General features: G+C 53.0%; 1 protein-coding gene across 4 annotated transcripts in view; it reads right to left on the reverse strand.

Moving 5' to 3' along the window:
• Window positions 1–5,410: 5,410 nt before the first annotated feature.
• The window catches only part of LOC102463945 (ubiquitin carboxyl-terminal hydrolase 48-like), a 92,148-nt gene continuing 78,437 nt past the window's right edge, over window positions 5,411–19,121 (reverse strand). For 3 of the 4 annotated variants that reach the window (XM_075928935.1, XM_075928936.1, XM_075928937.1), the window contains 4 exons: window positions 15,468–15,505; window positions 15,187–15,239; window positions 14,542–14,656; window positions 12,774–13,349 (listed from right to left, as the gene is read on the reverse strand). In XM_075928935.1, the coding sequence (XP_075785050.1) occupies window positions 12,941–13,349; window positions 14,542–14,656; window positions 15,187–15,239; window positions 15,468–15,505 (615 nt within the window). In that variant the 3' untranslated portion in view covers window positions 12,774–12,940. Of the gene's footprint in view, window positions 6,068–6,171; window positions 6,220–12,773; window positions 13,350–14,541; window positions 14,657–15,186; window positions 15,240–15,467; window positions 15,506–19,121 lie in introns of those variants that run through there. The other variant, XM_075928939.1, reaches the window with a different exon arrangement.

The following is a 19,121-nucleotide window of genomic DNA, read 5'->3' on the forward strand; positions in this document are numbered from 1 at the left end:
GTGCCAAAGCTTATTCATTTCTGGACAAATCCTACAGTCTGGGTTCAGACCAAATCCCTCTTGGCTTTCCAGGAGCTTTGGCTAAGGGCTGCCTGGTTTTGCTGAAGTGAGCTGAGAATAAAAGGCCATTTCAAACTGCATGCAAGATATTGACAAACTGCTTGATTACAACACCTGCTGGTGAAATGTGTGGGAAGGGACAGCTAAGCTGAGGGTAAAAAAGAAATTGAAAGTCAGTTTTAAGTTTTCTGTTCCTTGCTGGCTGAGGCATCATTTCCAGGAACAGAGCCGTTTATCAGAAAGTGATACGTTGAGCCCATTTGTAAACAGGCAGACAGGATGGCATCTGGAATTCCCCTCCCAGGCAAACGCTCACAAAGGGGCTGATCCTGCCCAAGGCTGGGGCTGTCCTGAAATTCAGAGTTCCCATCGCAGTCCCGGGCTGACTGACTCCAGAACATTTGTTACAGGTTTCCTGAGCTGAAGCTCATGGGTGGCCCCAGCATCTTCCTGATGGGAGAGGCTGAGGTGGATCTTTCTTAGCCCCCTCAATCAACTCCCTATGTCTCCTCTCTCCACTGAGGCCCCACCCCCACAGACTGGAATTCAGAGTTGTAAGAGCCGCCCAGGGTGTTCGGGGAGCCTCAGACCGTCTACCGGCCCTTGGCTTTGGCAGGTGGAGGGTCTAGGGCTGCCCACAGAGACCTCAGTTCCCTCGGGAGTGCTTACCATGGCCTGACTGGTTTCTGACCCAGCCAGGGTGCAGGGCTTCAAGGGAATAGAGGGAGCAGAGCAAGGGCTGACTGCTCTGTCACAGCAATGCCTGTGAGGCCTGACAAACTCATTACACCCAACAGGCTGCTCTCAAAAGAGCAAGGGGTGTGACCTTGGAGGGAAGATGAAGAGCAGGGGGCAGGGCCACTGAGGGGCTCCAGCACGTCATCCCCTTTTGCCTTATGAAAGATGGTCACCCCACACCCTACCACAGGTGTCTTCCCTGTTCTCATCAGCCACCTCCCAGTTCCCTGGCCACTGCTGTTGGAAGTGCATGTTGTGTCTTTAAGAGCAGGGCCCATGCCAGTAAGAACTGTCCAGCGGCAGCTTCGTCCTATACACCTCTAGGAGCACACTGCTCACCTCTGCCCTGTGCATGACCCTCTTTCCTCCCTGCATTACTTGGAAGCAGGCCACGTCCACCTGTGGGCCTGATGCTTTTAATATTCTAGGAGACCCTGAGTACCCCAGTGATGATGTTAGATAGTTGGGGATCCCCATCCGCCCTGTGCTGCTAAAGGAATATACCGTGGCAGTGCTCTGTACACACTTACTGGTGTGCACTGGGAATCTCCAGGAATAAAATTATTCCAGTAATAATTTGGATCTAACCCCAAAACAACAATTAGAAATAATATAAAACTAATTAATTAAATTAGATTTAACACACCTTTAATTAAAACCTGTTTCTTCAAGTGGGTAACAGACTAAAATTGAATAAAATTACTTCCACCATTTTTCCCACCCCAAAGGGTGCCCTCCTGTGGATCTCAGAGTCCCAGACACTTGCCTGTGTGGGCATGCTTGAAGCATTGCAGCAGGTGTGGAGACAACACTGGGCACGTTGTGTGCATGTAAAGTCCATGCAGGCAACCAGCAGCAAAATCTCTCTATTCCTGGATCTGACCCCACCAAATGACAGCAGCTCTAGTTCATAAGGTTGCCAGGTGTCCGGTATTGAACTGGAGAGTCTGGTATTTTCGCCTCCTGTCCGGTAAAAAAATTCAGAAAATACTGGACACTTAAAATGTCAGGTATTTCCTGATTTTTTTATGGGCCAGGAGGCAAAAATCCCGGGCTGTTTGGCTCAATATAGGGGCAGCCTGGCAACCCTAGTGCTCACTGGGGAGCTGTCCGGCCCAGTACAGGGAGGCAAGATGGCAGCCGGCTGCCAAAAAGCCTCAGCACGCAGTTTTTAAGGGGCCATGGCACCCCCCTTTTTTTTTTTGCTCAACAAACTTTTTCCTGGCATGTTTTTTTTATTATTATTTTTGTTTGGTATTTTTTCTGAAACCGTCTGGCAGCCCTGCTAGTTCACTGGGCTGGCCACTCTGCCTCTCTTCAGACCCAGAGTCAATCTGTCTTCTGTGCTCTGTCCCAGGCAGCACTTTCCCAAACAGCCCCAGTTACTCTCAGTTACTTCTGTGCAGGCTCTTCACAGCCAGGGTTTCTCTCTTCCAGGAACAATCCCCAACAGAATCTGAAGCAGCTGGCTAGATCCAAGCCCCAGCAGGCTCTCAGCAGCAGGCTCTAGCTTCCAGCAGCAGCTCCTGGACTGAAAAAGGCTCCACACCAGCAATCTGGCTCCTCTCTCCAAACTGGAGCCCGCCCCCCCCAAACTCTCTCCCTGCACTGCCTGGAAGTCAGCAACAGTTTCCCTCCTTTTTCCCAAGGACTCATGGAAGTTGCAGTTTCTAGGGCTAGCTTGCAGCACCAAGGATCCTCCTAGTAAAAGTCAGAGGCTCCTGTAGTAAAGGGAGCCTATAGTTAATATTCCCCTTGATCTCTGAAACAATAGATAATAGTAAGAGACAGGAACCGCTAATAAGACACAGGTAAACACAGAAAATGAAATCCTTCTTTTCTTCTAGTTCTCAAAGGGCATGTCCACACTACAAGATTATTTTAAAATAACTCCCCTTATTTTGAGATAACAAAGTGAGCATCCACACAGCAAGTCTGTTATGTTGAAATTACCTTGAAATTATGGGCTGGTTATTTTGAAATAATAAAATTCTAATTTGAGAGAGAGAGGATTAACACTTACAGGCAGTCCCCGGGTTACGTACAAGATAGGGACTGTAGGTTTGTTCTTAAGTTGAATTTGTATGTAAGTCGGAACTGGTACATATTGTAGGGGAAACTCTAGCCAAACATTTCTCCAGAGCTCAGTTTTATTCTCCCACACCTCACTTCCCTCAGTCCTTTATTCTCAAGCTGAGGTGTCTGCTGAGAAAAGCCGCTCCACGTCTCCCTGGTCTGCTGGGGGGTGTGCTAGCTTCACGTCTCCCTGGTCTGCTGGGGGGAAGCAGCTAGCGCGGGGTTGCCTCACCCAGTTTGTAAGTAGGGATCCGATGTAAGTCGGATCCATGTAACCCGGGGACTGCCTGTATTTCGCTATAGCTATTTTGGGAGTTACTAGGTTGCGGCACCCCCTAATTGCTATGCTCCCCAACCCCTCTATCTTTGGGGGTAGGCAGCCCTGGCTTTCCCCGTGGCTGCCAGGAAGGGCTGAAGCTGGGGCCACGTCCTTCTCAGCCTCTGGCATGGACTACGGCTGAGGCAGAGGCATGCTATCCCCAGTCTTGTGGGAGGCCTGGAGCTGAGACTTTGGCGTGCCAGCTCTAGTCTCTCTCCGCACACACCTCGGGTGAGAGCTGGGGCCGAGGCCACACCAGTCCCCGTCTTTTGGATCTCTCCCAGCTTCTGGAAAGAGAAGGGATGAGCCGGGGCCACAGCATGGCAGACCCAACTCTCCATGTGGGCCCTGAGGAGGGGGAGGCTGCGAGTGGGTGGGGCTTGGATCTGTGGACGCAGAGTGACTTGATGATATAACTATGTCATCCTGCAGGAAAATTGTTTTTATATAGAGAAAGCTTTTATTACACAATCTTTTTATTAAGCCATCACCATTTTTGTCTGTCACTGGAGTTTTAACTTGCCCCTGCTGCACATGTGCCAGCTGCCCCTGCCAGTTCCTGCAGGCATGCTCTGCCGCCTGGCTCCTGTTGTGGCTGACACAGCAGGCCACCCACGCCAGCTCCGATTCTCAGCACTCCCCGGCAGGCTGCCCCCTGCCAACTCTGCCCCCCCCCCACCAGGCCACCCCAACCAGCTCCTCCAGGTGGCCTACCTGCCTTCATGCCAGCAATTCTGGCCTCCCCAGCAGCAGACCATATATTGCCCTGTCCAAAGGAAGTCATAAATGCCTGAGCTTTGTGGTGTGCCCACAGCAAAGATGGCTGCCTTGCTTCAGCCCTTAGCTACTGGTTTCCTGCCTGGTTTCAGGTCTAAGTCAAGATAACCACTAGCTCCCTGTATTTAACCAAATTAGCTGTCCATCACTCAGACTTGGGATACTCTGCCCTAGACCGAGCTGGCTGCTCAGCTTGAAACAAAGAAAATGGCTTCTGGGACTAGTTCTTATTGGGGCAAGGTGGTAGAAGTATGTTCTGTGAGGTAGCTAGGGGTGTGGTATCTTGGTTGGGGCAGTAAGTGAGGGGGTTGGGAGTGGGATGTGGAGGGCTTGCAGCCAGTAGGGGAGTGGGGAAGGAGACTGGCCAGTGGGAAGCGAGGCCAGGGCCAGGGGGCAGGCTTGGGCTGCCGGTGGCCATAATAGCGTGGTGAGAGGCAGGTCTGTAGGCTGGGAGGGAGCGATATAAGGCCAGATGAGCTGCCTGAAGTTGGGGGCTGGGCAGTGCAGAGTGCCATGATGACATCACTCTGTCATCCTGCAGGAAAAAAATAGAGAGAGAGAGAGAGAGAGATTATTTTGAAATAAATAATCTTGTAGTATAGACATAGCCTAGCAGTGCAAATCTACGTATGAAAGTTCTAATCCATCTGACATAGCTTTGTTAGCTATTTGTAAGGCATGGCCATAATTAACATTTTATATAGTTTTCTGAGATGTCTTTAAAAGTTGAATTTGGATCATTCAGCCTGCTAGTTACTTAACCCTTTCTGGCTGAGTGTCACAACCACTGACAACACACTTTGAGGGGACTGTAATAGGAGAACAAAAGGGAAAGTGATGTCTTTAAGGGGGTCTTTGTTCATCAGACATTCAAGAGGTCAGCAGGGGAAGTGTTCTGGAAGCCCAGAACACAAGAGTGGGTAATCTACTCATTGCTTGTATGAATATATTGTTGGTTTACTGTTGCTCCGCTCTTTTCCTTTAATAAAATTTTCTTTTGTCATACACAGCAATAGTGCTTGAGAGGGGGGAAAAATATGAGCTGTTAAGGTAGTTCATTTTTTTCAGGCTTGTGGATGGGGGCACAAGCCACTGGTATTTGTTAATGTTAAGAAGAAACCCCAGCTATTTGGACCCAGCTTCCCTCCCTCATTTTTCTCCCCAACAACCTCTGGCAGAAAGGCCACAGAAATCTGGAGTGAAATATCTTCTCTAGAATCTTGTTTGGCCAAGATGTTTGTGCTTTCCACATACTCCATTATCAAACCCTGTTTTTCAGAGAATATACCACATAAGTAGTGACCCTGCTTTTAAAAAGTGTATTTAATATTGTGGCTTTTCTGGAGCCTTGGAGCAGTAACTGGTCTTCAGTACCAACAAAATAACTTGAGTTGGAGTAGAGGGGTTGTTTTACTTCAATATCTGGCACTGGTGGAATACTGTGTCCAGTTTTGGTGTCCACAGTTCAAGAAGGATGTTGATCCATTAAAGGGGGTTCAGGGAAAAGCCAGGAGAATGATTGAAGAATTAGGAAACAGGCTTTGAAATGAGAAATTCAATTAGCTCATTTTATTTAGCTCAACAAAGAGCAGGTTAAAACGTGACTTGATCACAGTCTACAAACACTGACATGGGGGAATGCATGTTTGACAGCAAGCTCCTCAGTCAAGCAAGGAAAGATCTAACATGGCCCAATGGCTGGAAACTGAAGCGAGACAAACCCAGACCAGAAATAAACAATGTCCATTTTTAACAAGTGGGCAACTAAGCTTTGGGACAACTCACTAAGAGCTGTGCTGGATTCTCTATCACTGACCATTTTAAAATCAAGATTAAACGTTTTTCTAACAGATCTGCTCTAGGAATTGTTGGGAAAGTCCTCTGGGTTGTGCTGTATGGTCAGAAGAGATGACCATAATGATGCCTCTTGGCCTTGAAATCTATTAAAAGCTTCCCACAACTTTCACCTCTACAGACAACATATGGAAACACAGCTGTTGACTGGGCACAAATGGAAGAGGTGACTAAACCCTAGTACATTGGTTTGGCCTTTTCCCCCGCTTTTTTCGGTCTTGTTTCTTCTGATGAGCAGCTGCCCTAGGAGTAAAAAAGTGACAAGTTTAAAAATATTATTTTAAAGTAATTGTTATGTAGTCAAAAAACAAAAATCAACATGGAAATAGGACGTGTATTGTACTTACTCCTCAGTGTCATCAGTGCAGCACGCTGTGTTATCAGATGCCAGACTCCTGAAAGAGAATAATGAAGCAACATTAGGAAAAACAACAGTGGCTTTGCATCTGTGATCACTAGGCATGGCATCCCCCACCCCTTAGACTTTGGACTTCCCCTCCAGTGCCTTCTTGGTGCCTATTTTCCACCCCATGTATTGGGGTACCTACCTATGACGTGAGAGAGATAAGGAAGAATCTGTTTCCCCAGAGCCTTTTACATCTCTGTGTTGTAAGTTCGAGGGAAGGAAGACAGAGCAGCCAAGGAGTAAGAGGGGCTCTGTCCAGCCGGTGCTGCTGCTATGACGCCATCCCCTCCTCACAACCTGACACCTGATGCGCACCTGGTAACTTGTCTCATCTTCATGGTCTTACACCTACAACTGACTGTATAGGGCTCCACATCTTAGTAGCCTCCATGATAACGTGGTCAGTCATCTACTCTGTTCCTTCAGTTAGGAATCTCCTAATTTTTCTTTGCTTCTCTCTCACTTTAACTCACTGTGGGCTGTGCTTCTTTCCAACCGATCCCATTCTGTCCCTCACATTTCAGTACTGGCTCCTCTTCCCTCCTCTTGGCTCACTCCCTCATTTGTCTCATCTCCCCCTTCTCTCCCCCTCACCTAAGACATTACTTACATCCATGGTGTTTCTCTCCAGTGGTTAGTCCCACTGCTATTACCAGCTAAAGTGCTTAAGTTTAAGTGATAGATAGCTAGGCTTTTCTGGCTAATGCTCGTGGTGTTCAAATCCATACTGATCCATACTGATGATTATTATGGTGGTGCCCCAAAGTACAGCTTGAACTCTCGTGAGCCTCAGATGCTTGAGATGAGCAGGGTAAGTGTGTAACACTTGCTCTCTTCTCGTGAAGTGGCTGGTGTGCCCAGAGGACAACAGGCTCACTGAACACTAGAACTGGAAGGGACCTTGAGAGGTCATCGAGTCCAGTCCTCTGCCCTCATGGCAGGACCAAGCACTGTCTAGATCAGGGGTGGACAAAAGGCCCTCTGAGGGCTGGATCTGGCCCACCAAGTGGGTTGATCTGGCCTATGGAGGCCCTGCTGATCCCCTGCCCCCAGGCCAATTAGGGTTTGCGGGTGGAGAAGAATGAAGCTTCTTCCCACCCTGTCCTGGCCCTGCTAGGAGTGCACAGCACTTCAAAGTGCCACACGCTCCTCACAGGGTGAGAGGAGGCTTCCCGTGCTTCCCCTGCCCCCAGGCCAATCAGGGCCTGGGTTCGGGGGAGTGCGTCAGGGACATGGGTGCCTAGTGGGAAGGGGGGCAAGGAGGCTTCCCCACCCCCAGGCCAATTATGGGCTGGGGGTGAGGATGCCCAGAAGCATTCTGGCCCCACCCCTTCCAGTTTAGGTTCCCCCCCCTTCTGGGCCAGCTTAGGGCCACTTCAAACATTTTTGAAATGGCCCCCAGACAAAAATTATTGCCCACCCCTGACCTAGATCTTCCCTGACAGTTGTCTGTCTAAACTGCTCTTAAATGTCTCCCATGATGGAGATTCCACAACCCCCCTGGGCAATTTATTCCAGTGTTTAACCACCCTGACAGGTAGGAAGTTTTTCCTAATGTCCAACCTAAACCTCCCTTGCTGTAGTTTAAGCCCATTGCTTCTTGACTTAAACATTATTGGCTGTGTCTAGACTGACCAGTTTTTCCGGAAAATCAGCCTCTTTTCCGGAAAAACTTGCCAGCTGTCTACACTGGCCTCTTGAATTTCCGCAAAAGCACTGACTTCCTACTGTAAGAAATCAGTGCTTCTTGCGGAAATACTATTCTGCTCCCGTTCGGGCAAAAGTCCCTTTTGTGCAAAGCGTTTGTGCAAAAGGGCCAGTGTAGACAGCTCAGATTTGTTTTCCGCAAAAAAGCCCCAATAGTGAAAATGGCGATTGGGGCTTTTTTGTGGAAAAGCACGTCTAGATTGGCACGGACGCTTTTCCGCAAAAACTGCTTTTGCAGAAAAGCGTCCGTGCCAATCTAGATGCTCTGTTCCGAAAATGCTTTTAATGGAAAACTTTTCAGTTAAAAGCATTGGCGGAAAATCATGCCAGTCTAGACGCAGCCTAAATGAGAGTGTTTGGGAAGGGCCCAGGGCACCCACAACAAAGAGAAGGGGGAGGCTCTAGTGCCTACCTTGGACTTGAATGCTAGATCTTCAGATTAAGAGCCTGATGAGCTAAGCAACTGAGCTAGCCAGGCTCAAAATAGTACAGCTATGGAAGAAGGAATTAATCCCTCCTGATATGATGCCCAGGCCTTTTGTGTATAGCTCCAGAGCACAAACTCCCAGTTGCAAACCAGGAAGGGCACTGCTATGCAGACACACTCTGCTGCTTCTCCTAATATGCTCGCAAAGTCACCCCCTTCCCCTAGAGCTGTCCCTCATGGGCTGCTAGGCCACCTGAGAAGCAGACAGAAGAGGAGCCATTTTTGTTGGAGACATGACTTTTAAAACCACAGTCAGAATGGGAGAAATGGGGGAAAGCTCTAGTGTCTTGGTCCGGCAGGTGAACAGAACGCAGCTCACTGCATGCGGATAGGGCTGGCAGCCCAAATGGATGCATGGGGGGGGGGGGGGGCGCATGGGTTACAGGAGTGAAGCGTGTAGAAGAGGCTCCAATCAGTCAAACTGCAGGCGTATGCTTAGAATAAAAAACTGCAAGAGCTGGAATGGGGGAACTGAGGGAGGTGCAGCCTTCCTGAGAAACTGTACTCAGACAAAGGGCCTCAGTGTGCTGCATCAAAGGTCAAAGGATTCAAGTGGGAATCTGAGCACGAGGGGAAGGCAGAGCAGTAAAAATAAATAGGCCCGCCTCAGCTCTCCTCCCACCCCTATGCCTCTCACCTGCCAGCAGCCCTACCACTCACTGCCTTCCCCTTCTCCCCACACCTCCCACCCACTCTGATCAGCTGTTTCACAGCGTGCAGGAGATTGTGGGGGGGAGAGATACGGGAGGCCAGTATCATAGGCTGGGGACAGCGTTGCCTTCTCAAACCACCAGCCTGGCCCTGTTCACACTCTGCTCTCAGAACGCCTGATCTAGGTGGGGGGTTGCTGCTCCTAGCACCTGCTCTCCCTGTGCCCCAGGCCTGGAGGCTCAGGCAATGCACTGCCCATGCTCCAGGGCTTGGGATGCTGGGGCGCATGTACCCACCCACCTTCCTTCCCTCCCTGTGGTGAAGGCAGGGCCTCAACAGAAGGGGTGGAGCTGGGAGCTTGCCTCTCCCAGCCCTCCCTTCACAAGCTGCCCATGGGCTGAAGGGAGGAGCGAGGGCACAACAGCCATGGGGGAAGGCACGGGGTAGGGGCACAACCTGAGGCGGAGCTGGGGGATGGGCAGTGAGTATCCTGGCACACTGGAAAATTAATGTCCATCGCACCAGCCCAGAATCAGCACCTCTGCAAGGAGCCACATGTTAACTTCTGAAGAGCTGCATGTGGCTCCAGAGGTGCAGGCTGGCATCCCCTCAATTAGACAGTTACCAGCACTGGCCTGTTGGGCTGGAGAATCGAGGTGCTGTTTCCCATGAGGGGAATTCTGTTACTGCCCTAGGGCAAAATGAGGGATAAGGGACAAAAGAAACTGAGAACCTTACAAGGTAGGCAGTCAACCCCTGCAATAAAGAAGCCAGGCCAAACAATGGCAAAAAGCAACAAACTACCACGGGACACAGGTTATACCAAAGAGCTGCAGACTGCGGACAGCGATGGACACAAAGCTGGGGACTGTTACAATGTAGTGGCCGACAGCCAGCACACTGCACACAAAGGGCCAAGGGCAGGACCAGGAGGAGCTACAATGAGTCCAAGCCATGAGCTGCCTGAGGCAAGAGTGTCAGAAGCGAAGGATCTACAAACCCACACATCAAAAACCCAAGGGGGCCCTATTCAACAGAACGAAGGCAGTAACAGTGTGTAAGAGCACTACCAACAGCACAAACAGCAAGTGGGAGTCTGGTGTGAAGCCCAGCTGCAGTGGCTTGGTGGCAATGTCTAAACTCCAATCCCAGCAAGTAATCGGATGCTTGTGCAAAAGGCAACAAGAAATTATTGAACAGAAAGATGCAGCCATAAGCACTGAGCTTGGAAGAAGGAACATGGGACAGTAGGAGGGAAAGGTTTGGAGGAGGCACCAGGGAGTCAGTCAGTCTGTGTGCCCATGGCTAGAATGTTAAACAGCATGCGGCAGCTCTGTGGGCATCTAAAATAACAAAATTAAAATAGCGTGTCCCCACTACGGGGAAGCCTCAAAATTAGTCCAAGGAAGGCTCCCTGAATGTGGTTGCACTACTTCAATTTAAAGCCCCAAGAAGCATTGGGGAGTAATTACTTCGAATGACTTTGGGGGGTAGTTATTTCAAAATAGTAGTTCTGGAGCATCTACACTAGTGCTATTTCGAAATAATTATTTTGGAATTAGCATTATTCCTCAAGGAAAGCATGAGCACAGATTTTGAAATAACAGGGTTGGTAGTTTGGATACTCAGCTTATAAATTTGACCCAAGGGGGATTATTTTGAAATAAAGCCCTAGTGTAGACCAGGGTTTAAAGTAACTTCGGGTACGTCTACACTACAGCGCTAATTTGAACTTAGTTCGAATTAGTTAATTTGAACTAAGCTAATTCGAACTAGCGCATCTAGAACTAAAAACTAGTTTGAATTAGCGTTTTGCTAATTCGAACTAGCGCGTCCACACTGATTGGACGCAGGGGGGCATTTAAGGGCAGCTGAAACCGGTTCTGGCAGGGCATCAGGTCAGCAGTTGCTTTGTGTGGCTGCTGTCTGAGGCTCTCTGAGGCTCGAGCTTAAAGGGACCCCCCTGGACAGCCAGTTCTCAGCTTTTCCTGCTTGCTTGCCAACCTCGCCGAGGGACAGCAAAGCGTTGGTCTCTGTGCCCGTCTGGGTCGGTGCTTCCCTTCAGGGGGGGCCGCCACAGGTGGCAACATGGAGCCACGGCTCGCCCTGCACCTTCTGGTGCACGTTCTGGACTTGCTGCTGCAAGCCTGCCAGCAATGGCTCGAGGCTGCCTGGCAACACCTGGTGAACGTCAGCCCCCTGCCTCTCCGCCTGGCTGCCCTGGGGGCCGTGGAGGAGCCGCGGCAGCGCCCCGGCACCGGCGTGCCCCGCCGCGTCTGGCGTCTGGACACCAGCACCGACTGGTGGGACCGCATCGTCCTGGAGCGCTGGGACGACCGACAGTGGACCCAGAACTTCAGGATGAGGAGGGACACCTTCCTGGAGCTCTGCGAGTGGCTCGCCCCTGCTCTGCGCAGAAGGGACACTCGCATGAGACCCGCCATCCCCCTCCAGAAGCGGGTGGCCATCGCCCTCTGGAAGCTCTCCACGCCGGACAGCTACCGATCCGTCGGGAACCAGTTTGGCGTGGGGAGATCCACTGTCGGAGCAGTGCTCATGCAGGTATGGCACTCATCGGCCACCGAGCCAGGGAGGAGGGGGGCTGCGAGGAGGGGATGGGCCGCCCCAGGGACAAAGGGGGGGCGGGAGGAGGCGAAAGCGCCCCGCACCAGAGGGGTCGGGCTGTCCCGGCCGTACTACATGCCGCCAGGGGGGTTGCTTCCGGGAGTGGGGCGCGGGGCACTGCCAGGGCATGAATGCTCCCAGCCACCCGGGCGCCCCACTGATTGGCGCTTTGCTGTGTCTCTCTCGCAGGTGGTCAAGGCCATCAACCGGGTGCTGCTCCGCAGGGTGGTCCGCCTCGCCGACCCGGACGCCGTCATCCGGGGATTCGGCGCCCTCGGCTTCCCCAACTGCGGGGGGGCCATCGACGGGATGCACATCCCCATCCGTGCCCCGGAACACCAGGCGTCCCGGTACGTGAACCGCAAGGGGTACTTCTCCGTCATCCTGCAGGCCGTGTGTGACCACCGGGGACAGTTCACGGACATTAATGTGGGCTGGTCCGGCAAGGCACACGACGCATGGGTGTACCGGAACTCCTCCATGTGCCAGCGGCTGCAGGCCGGGACCTTCTTCCCCGACCGCCACATCAGGGTCGGGGACGTGGACATGCCCGTGTGCCTGGTGGGGGATGCCGCCTACCCACTGCAGCCGTGGCTGATGAAGCCCTACACGGGGCACCTCAATCCCTCCCGCCAGGCCTTCAATAACAGGCTGACCAGGGCCCACATCGTGGTGGAGGGGGCCTTCGGGCGACTGAAAGCCCGCTTTCAATGCCTCCTCACCCGTCTGGACCTGGCCGAGCACAACATCCCTCCCGTGGTGGCGGCATGTTGTGTGCTCCACAATTTGTGTGAGCAGAAGGGGGAGGCTTTCCTGCCAGCCTGGATGGCTGAGGCTGACCACATGGCTGGACACTATGGTCAGCCCCGCACCGCCGCCATCCGGGAAGCCCAGTGGGGGGCCATCTGGATCCGTGAAGCCCTGCGGGAGAGCTTCCTGGTGGAGGAGGAGGAGGACTGACCTCTCCCTGCATGCCCCACTGGGGCCTTCTTCCACCCTACCCCCCTTCTTCTTTCCCCTCCCTACCTACTGTACAATAAAGACACCTGTTTTTGAAACAAAAACGTCTGTTTATTTAACATAACTGGGTGCGGGAAGGGAGGAATGAGGGTTGGAGAGGGGAGGGGGAAACCTGGGACGAGGGAGCTGGAAGGGGAGGGAAGGGAGGAAGGGAAAGGAAAGCTCAGGGGTGGGAGTCCGGCTGCCTCTCCCGTCTCGCCACACTGCAGATCCGGGGGCGTCAGTGGGAAATGGTTGTGGAGGGCAGGGCAGGAGGGACAGGGGGTGTGGAGGAAGCAGGAGTGGAAGCAGGAGCGGGAGCAGGAGGGGGAGCAGGAGGAGCAGGAGGAGCAGGGGGAGCATGAGGAGCAGGGGGAGCAGGGGGAGCAGCGGGAGGAGGAAATGGGAAGCAGTCGAGCAGGCTCTGGAGGTGGCCTTGCAGGGCACGGCTCTGCTCCTCCAGGGCCTCAGACTCCTCCGGCGCAGCCTCAGGTCCTCCTGGACCCAGTGGTCCTGGAGACGGAGCTGTTGATCCAGGAACCGGAGGTGCCGCCTCTGGTAGTCCTCCTGGTTCCTGGCTGTCCTGCTTGCCCGGGCGCGGGCGGCTGCTGCAGGCGGTGTGGTGCGCCCTGCAGTCCCAGGTGCTGAGGCTGTGGTGCAAGAAGACCAGCGGTCAATTTCCCCAGGGGCCCAGGTGTGTGAAACCCAGCTCCCCTCTGCAAGGCCAGGGCCCCTGCAGGATCCCCAGCTGCTGCTCCTTGGTGGGCAAGGCCCAGGCGCACAGTCCCGGGGCTCCCTCTCGCCCCAGCCCCCTGTACACATAAGGGGAACATGAGGGTACTCACAGGTGGACGCCTCGCCGGCCTCAGACGACACAGGCGAGCGGCTCTGTGGCGTGCCTCGGGGGTCCCGGGTCCCGGGCAGGCTGGCGGCAGGCTCCTGGCTCTCAGAGCCCTCTTCCTCCTCCTCCGTCTCCAGGAGCGGTCCCTCTGCCCCGGGGTCAATCACGTCCCGGGGGGCAGGGATGGCATGAACCCCCAGGAGGCGGTCCAGGGCGTGGAAGTGGGGGCAGGCCTCCGGGTCGGCCCCTGGCTGGCAGGCCCGGGAGTAGGACTGCCGCAGGTCTTTGACCTTGCAGCGGACCTGCTCCCGGCTGCGCTGGTGGCCCCTGGCGGCCAGGCTGGCAGCCATGCGTCCGTAGACGGCCGCGTTCCTGTGGCTAGTGCGGAGATCGTGGACATTGGAGGCTTCCCCCCAAACCTCGATGAGGTCCACGATCTCCGCACTTGACCAGGCGGGCGCCCGCCTTTTGCACCCCCGGGCAGGCTCCTGGGAGCCGCCAGCCTGGTCCTGGGGAGCAGTGGGGGGCTGGGTGTCCTCGGGTGGCTGGCTCATGGTGTGGCAGGTGCAAGGTCTGCTGGCACGGGTGCTTGCAGCCTTGCAACTGGCACAAACTGTGTAGCCAGCCCGTGGCCCTTTAAGGGCTCCGGAGCCGGGAGGGGGGCAATAGAGTTTCCCTGGTGTTGGCCAGAGTGGCCACCAGGGAAACCTGGGAAGCCTTAGCCTCCCACTAGTTCGAATTAAGGGTCTAGACAGCCCTTAATTCGAACTAGCTAGTTCGAACTAGGCTTAATCCTCGTAAAATGAGGTTTGCCTAGTTCGAACTAAGCGCTCCGTTAGTTCGAATTAAGTTCGAACTAACGGAGCGCTAGTGTAGCGCCTAGGAAAGTTAGTTCGAACTAACGTCCGTAAGTTCGAACTAACTTTGTAGTGTAGACATACCCTTCTTTAGTAGTACAGCTATTATTATTGCCAGCCTGCCTGGTGGAAGGGATTACTTACATGGAAGATTCTTGTTGATTTGCACCAGGAGAATCTTGTTGAGCTACATCCAAGTTTCTCCAGGATTCAGTAGCACTCTCGAAGGAGCAGATTGTATTATTGCTTCTGTCCAACCCTTCAAATGAGATGAAATCAGATACAATTTTGATTGTGAATATCCAGCCAGATCAACTGTTTCAGTTTGTTTCAGTTACTTTCATAAGGGCTCTGCAAACATTTCTTATTGCGGTATTTTTATAAATGAAGTAATTCACAAGGCCTGCACTCAGGCTCAATGACAAGTTGATTAACACGTATATGGTGATAGTACCTAGGTATTCTAACAGAGGAAATCACGGCCCTTTCTTCACTGACACAGTTATAAACCTCCAGCTCAAATACAAAATGGCACATTCCGGGCAAAACCATACATATAAACGATCTGTCAGCTGGTGTCTGTAGCTGGGTGTCTGATATCCTACTCAGTCCTGTGACTTTCATTACAGGTCTAGTTTAAAGCCCATACCCCCAGAAAAAGTCTGTGCTTCTTGTGGGCACCAACATGCTACACAATGTGCACAGATCAAATTGTGCAATTGTACATGACACCCAAAGAGCAGGGGGGCTCTGGCAGTAACTAGTCAACTATAGGTGGATGATACGTACCTGGCTTAGCAGTGGATTTCACCTTGCGGTACATTAACAGAGAGACGGTGTCACTGCGACAGACACAAAGGGCTTGTTAATGCCTAGCCAAGTGGCTGCCCATATCCCTGAGCCCACCCCACAACTCAGGGTGCTTTGCAACACGTGTCTCAGTCAAGGGTCTCGCGCCATCGGAGTGCGTGAGGACAAACAGAAATAGTCTGCCAGGGAGCTCTGAAAATGTCCCCTGGGCCCGAGATGGCTGAAGCCCTGATACCCAGAAGAATGGAGATGGAAAATACCTGCTCTGTGCTTGCCAGGAGATCTCGCTTTCCGGGACCTGGAAAAGAATAGTCGGGTCATTTCCCCAGGCAACTTCCCACTTTGTTATTTCACGTCTGGAACATGGACACTGAGCGGAAGCAAAACGGAAGTCTCCTGTGGCCACAGGTGCTGCCTTTCTAAAGTGCCCAGGGTGCCCGGCTGCTGGCTCTGCCCTGGGCCCACTTCCCCACTCCCTGCAATGCCCCCCCCGCGCCCCATCTCACCCTGCCTCTTCCTGCCCAACTCCCCTGAGCACACGGTGTCCTCGCTCCTCCCTCCTCTGCCCAGAGCCTCCCAAATGCAGTGAAACGGCTGATCATGGTGGATTGGAGGAGCAGGGAGGGAGGGGGAGCTGCAAGGGTCTGCTGGCGGGTGGGAGGTGATGAGAGAGGAAGGGGGGCTGCCAGTAGGTGTTCAGCTCCAGTAATTTTCCCTGTGTGTGCTCCAGCCCTGGGGCACCCATGGAGGTGATGCCTAGTTCGAACTACCTAGTTCGTGCCGCGTGTAGCCGTGCGGCACAGGGTTCGAACGAGCGGGGATATAAAAATGGCGGAGCCCCGCTTATGCAAATGAAGCCCGGGAAATTCAAATCCCGGGCTTCATTTGCAAGTGCGGTATGCCTACATTACCCCGCTAGTTCGAACTAGCAGGGTAGTGTAGACATACCCCCAGACAGACAGTTCTCAGGGGTTCCCCGCTTGCAAAGCAGTCCTGGCTTGGAGTGCCCTGAGTGCCCACACTCGGCACATCACAGCACTCAGCCATCAGCCCGGCTGCACTTGCCGCAGCCTGCCATCTGGGGAGAGGGGTCAATCGGGGGGCTGCAGGAGAGTTTCCACCCCGAGGAGCCAGCAGAGCCAGCCCAGTCCTCCCCATCGGGGGCTCGTGCCCCATTCCTCCCTCACCTCCTTCTACTTATCCCTCCCATTCTAAGCTCAGGGCTCAGGGTTGGGGGGTCTCAGTGGACCACCCTGATTTTCATGCACACCTGCTCCTGGGTGGCCTGGCTGGCAGCTCTCCTGCCCTAGATGGCCACTTTCCTGTGCCTAGTGTGGAGGTCGTGGACGAGGTCCATGATGTCTGCACTAGACCAGGCGGGTGCCCGCCTCTTGCGGTCCCAAGCAGGCTCCCGGGAGCCGCCAGCCTGGTACCGGGAAGAGGGGGTGGGCTGGGGGACATCGGGTGAGTGGCTCGAGCTGTGCCAGGTGCAGGGTCTGCTGGCTGGGTGCTGGCAGGCTTGCACCTGGCATGGGCACCGTAGCCAGCCCGTGCCCCTTTAAGGGCTCTGGGGCCGGGAGGGGGGCAGACGAGTTTCCCTGGTGTTGGCCAGAGTGGCCATCAGGGAAAACTGGGGAGGGCTAGCCTCCCACTAGTTCGAATTAAAGGGCTACGCAGCCCTTAATTCGAACTGCTTAGTTCGAACTAGGCTTAATCCTCGTGGAATGAAGTTTACCTAGTTCGAACTAAGCGCTCCGCTAGTTCGAATTAAGTTCGAACTAGCAGAGCGCTAGTGTAGCGCCTATCAAAGTTAATTCGAACTAATGTCTGTTAGTTTGAATTAACTTTGTAGTGTAGACATACCCTTATAGACTAACTGAAGTGTAGGAGCATAAGCTTTTGTGGGCAAAGACCCACTTCGTCAGATGCGTGCAAATTGTCCATGAAAGCTTATGCTCCAACACTTCAGTTAGTCTATAAGGTGCCACAGGACTCCTCGCTGCTTTTGCAGATTCAGACTAACACGGCTACCCCTCTGATACTCTGCTGAAGCTGGGAGCTTCTTCTGAGCAGACTCCCTCTGCTTCCCTCAGCCAGGAAATGTAATCTGAGGGCCAGAGGTAGAACTGAGGGAGAAACATTCTGCCACTGACAAGAGGGGGGGAAGGGGAGTGTGTGGATAAATCTCTGTAACATTTCCATATAACTATGTATCATTCTCATATAACTTTATATTAAGAGAAACTTTGTAAGTCCTTTTATAGATACAGATCTTGTCCTTTTAGATATATCTTTATGTTAAGCCTTCTTATAGAATCCCTTGTATTAAGAGAAACCTTGTATCCAGTCTTCTCCATAGAAACTTTGTATCAAGCTCTTTATGTTATAGGTCTTAGGAACAGTTAAGGTAAAGAAAAATGCCTTTGCTAGGAGTAGAACAGATCTCTCCCCTTTCATTGATTGCCCCGTTGAAATGACTGAGGTGTGAATGCAGAATAAAAGGTGAGCACCTCCAGTAGCAGTTGCAAGGGTGGAGAGGGGCTGGGAGCCAGATCCAAGACAATACCTGTGAAGTGAGGTCATGGAAAAGAAGACTGGATTTTCAGATGGCCTTGGTAGTTAAGCAGCAAGTGCCTTTTCTTGGAAGAACTCTCTCTGAAGCAGCATTAAAAAAGGCAAGGAGATGACTAATGGGCTGCATGAGCGGGATAAATAGGAGGCATCTTGCAGAGGGACCCCGGGTTTTCATCTTGTCAACATGGGAGCATGGATCCAGAGCAGCAGAAGCCAAGTTCCACCCCATCTAACTCACCTGGCCAGTGCAGTTAGGAGGAACAACTATTAGCAACAACAAGACGGAGTGTGTTTGTATGTGTGTGTATGAATGCGAGTGTAATGTATCATATCATAGAATCATAGACTATTAGGACTGGAAGGGACCGCTACAGGTCATTGAGTCCAGTTCCCTGCCCTCACAGCAGGACCAGTCTAGTACTGTCTAGACCATCTTCCAGAATTCTTCTCTGGCTATTAAGTTGGGAGGTCTAGAAGTTACATCACATCAGGGCTTCAACATATTTAGGATGGTGGTGTCACAGTGGTTTGAGCATTGGCCTGTTATATCCAGGATTGTGAGTGCAATTCTTGAGGGGAACATTTAGGAATCTGGGGCAAATCTGTCAGGGATGGTGCTTGGTCCTACTATGAGGGCAGGGGTCTGGACTTGATGACCTCTCAAGGTCCCTTCCAGCTCTATGAGATAGATATATCTCCATATATTGTGTGTCAGTGGGATCACAAAGTCTGCTATGAGGCAAGCTAGTTGCAGTTGTAGTACAGGCAGTCCCCGAGTTACGCGGATCCGACTTATGTCGGATCCGCAGTTACGAACGGGGCCCTCTCCCTGGTCTCCAGCAGACCAGGGAGAGGAAGCAAAGCGGCGGAGCACGCGGGCAGCGGACAGCCCAGACGCGTCTGGGCTGTCTGCTGCCTGCGTGTTCCGCCGCTTTGCTCCCCGTCCCCCTGGTCTGCAGACCAGGGGGACGGGGAGCAAAGCCGCGGAGCCCGAGGGCAGCAGGACAGCCACGGCGCGTCTGGGCTGTCCTGCTGCCCCCATGCTCCGCGGCTTTGCTCCAGACGCCTGTGGTACAGCAGCTGGGGCGCTGCTGGTTGGTCCTGTAGCGCCGCTCTGGGCGCTATTGGACCAACCTGGTAGCACCCCAGCTGCTCTGCCCCAGGCGTCGTGATTCAGCCACTGCTGGTCAGTTTCAGCAGCGGCTGAATCAGAACGCCTGGGGCAGAGCAGCTTGGGTGCTGCTGGGTTGGTCCAGTAGCGCCGAGGAGCGGCGGCGCTACTGGACCAACCCAGCAGCACCCCAGCTGCTCTGCCCCAGGCATCCCCAAGTCAGCCGCTG

Source organism: Pelodiscus sinensis, chromosome 4 (genome assembly GCF_049634645.1).
Source record: "Pelodiscus sinensis isolate JC-2024 chromosome 4, ASM4963464v1, whole genome shotgun sequence".
NCBI classification, from domain to species: Eukaryota; Metazoa; Chordata; order Testudines; family Trionychidae; genus Pelodiscus; species Pelodiscus sinensis.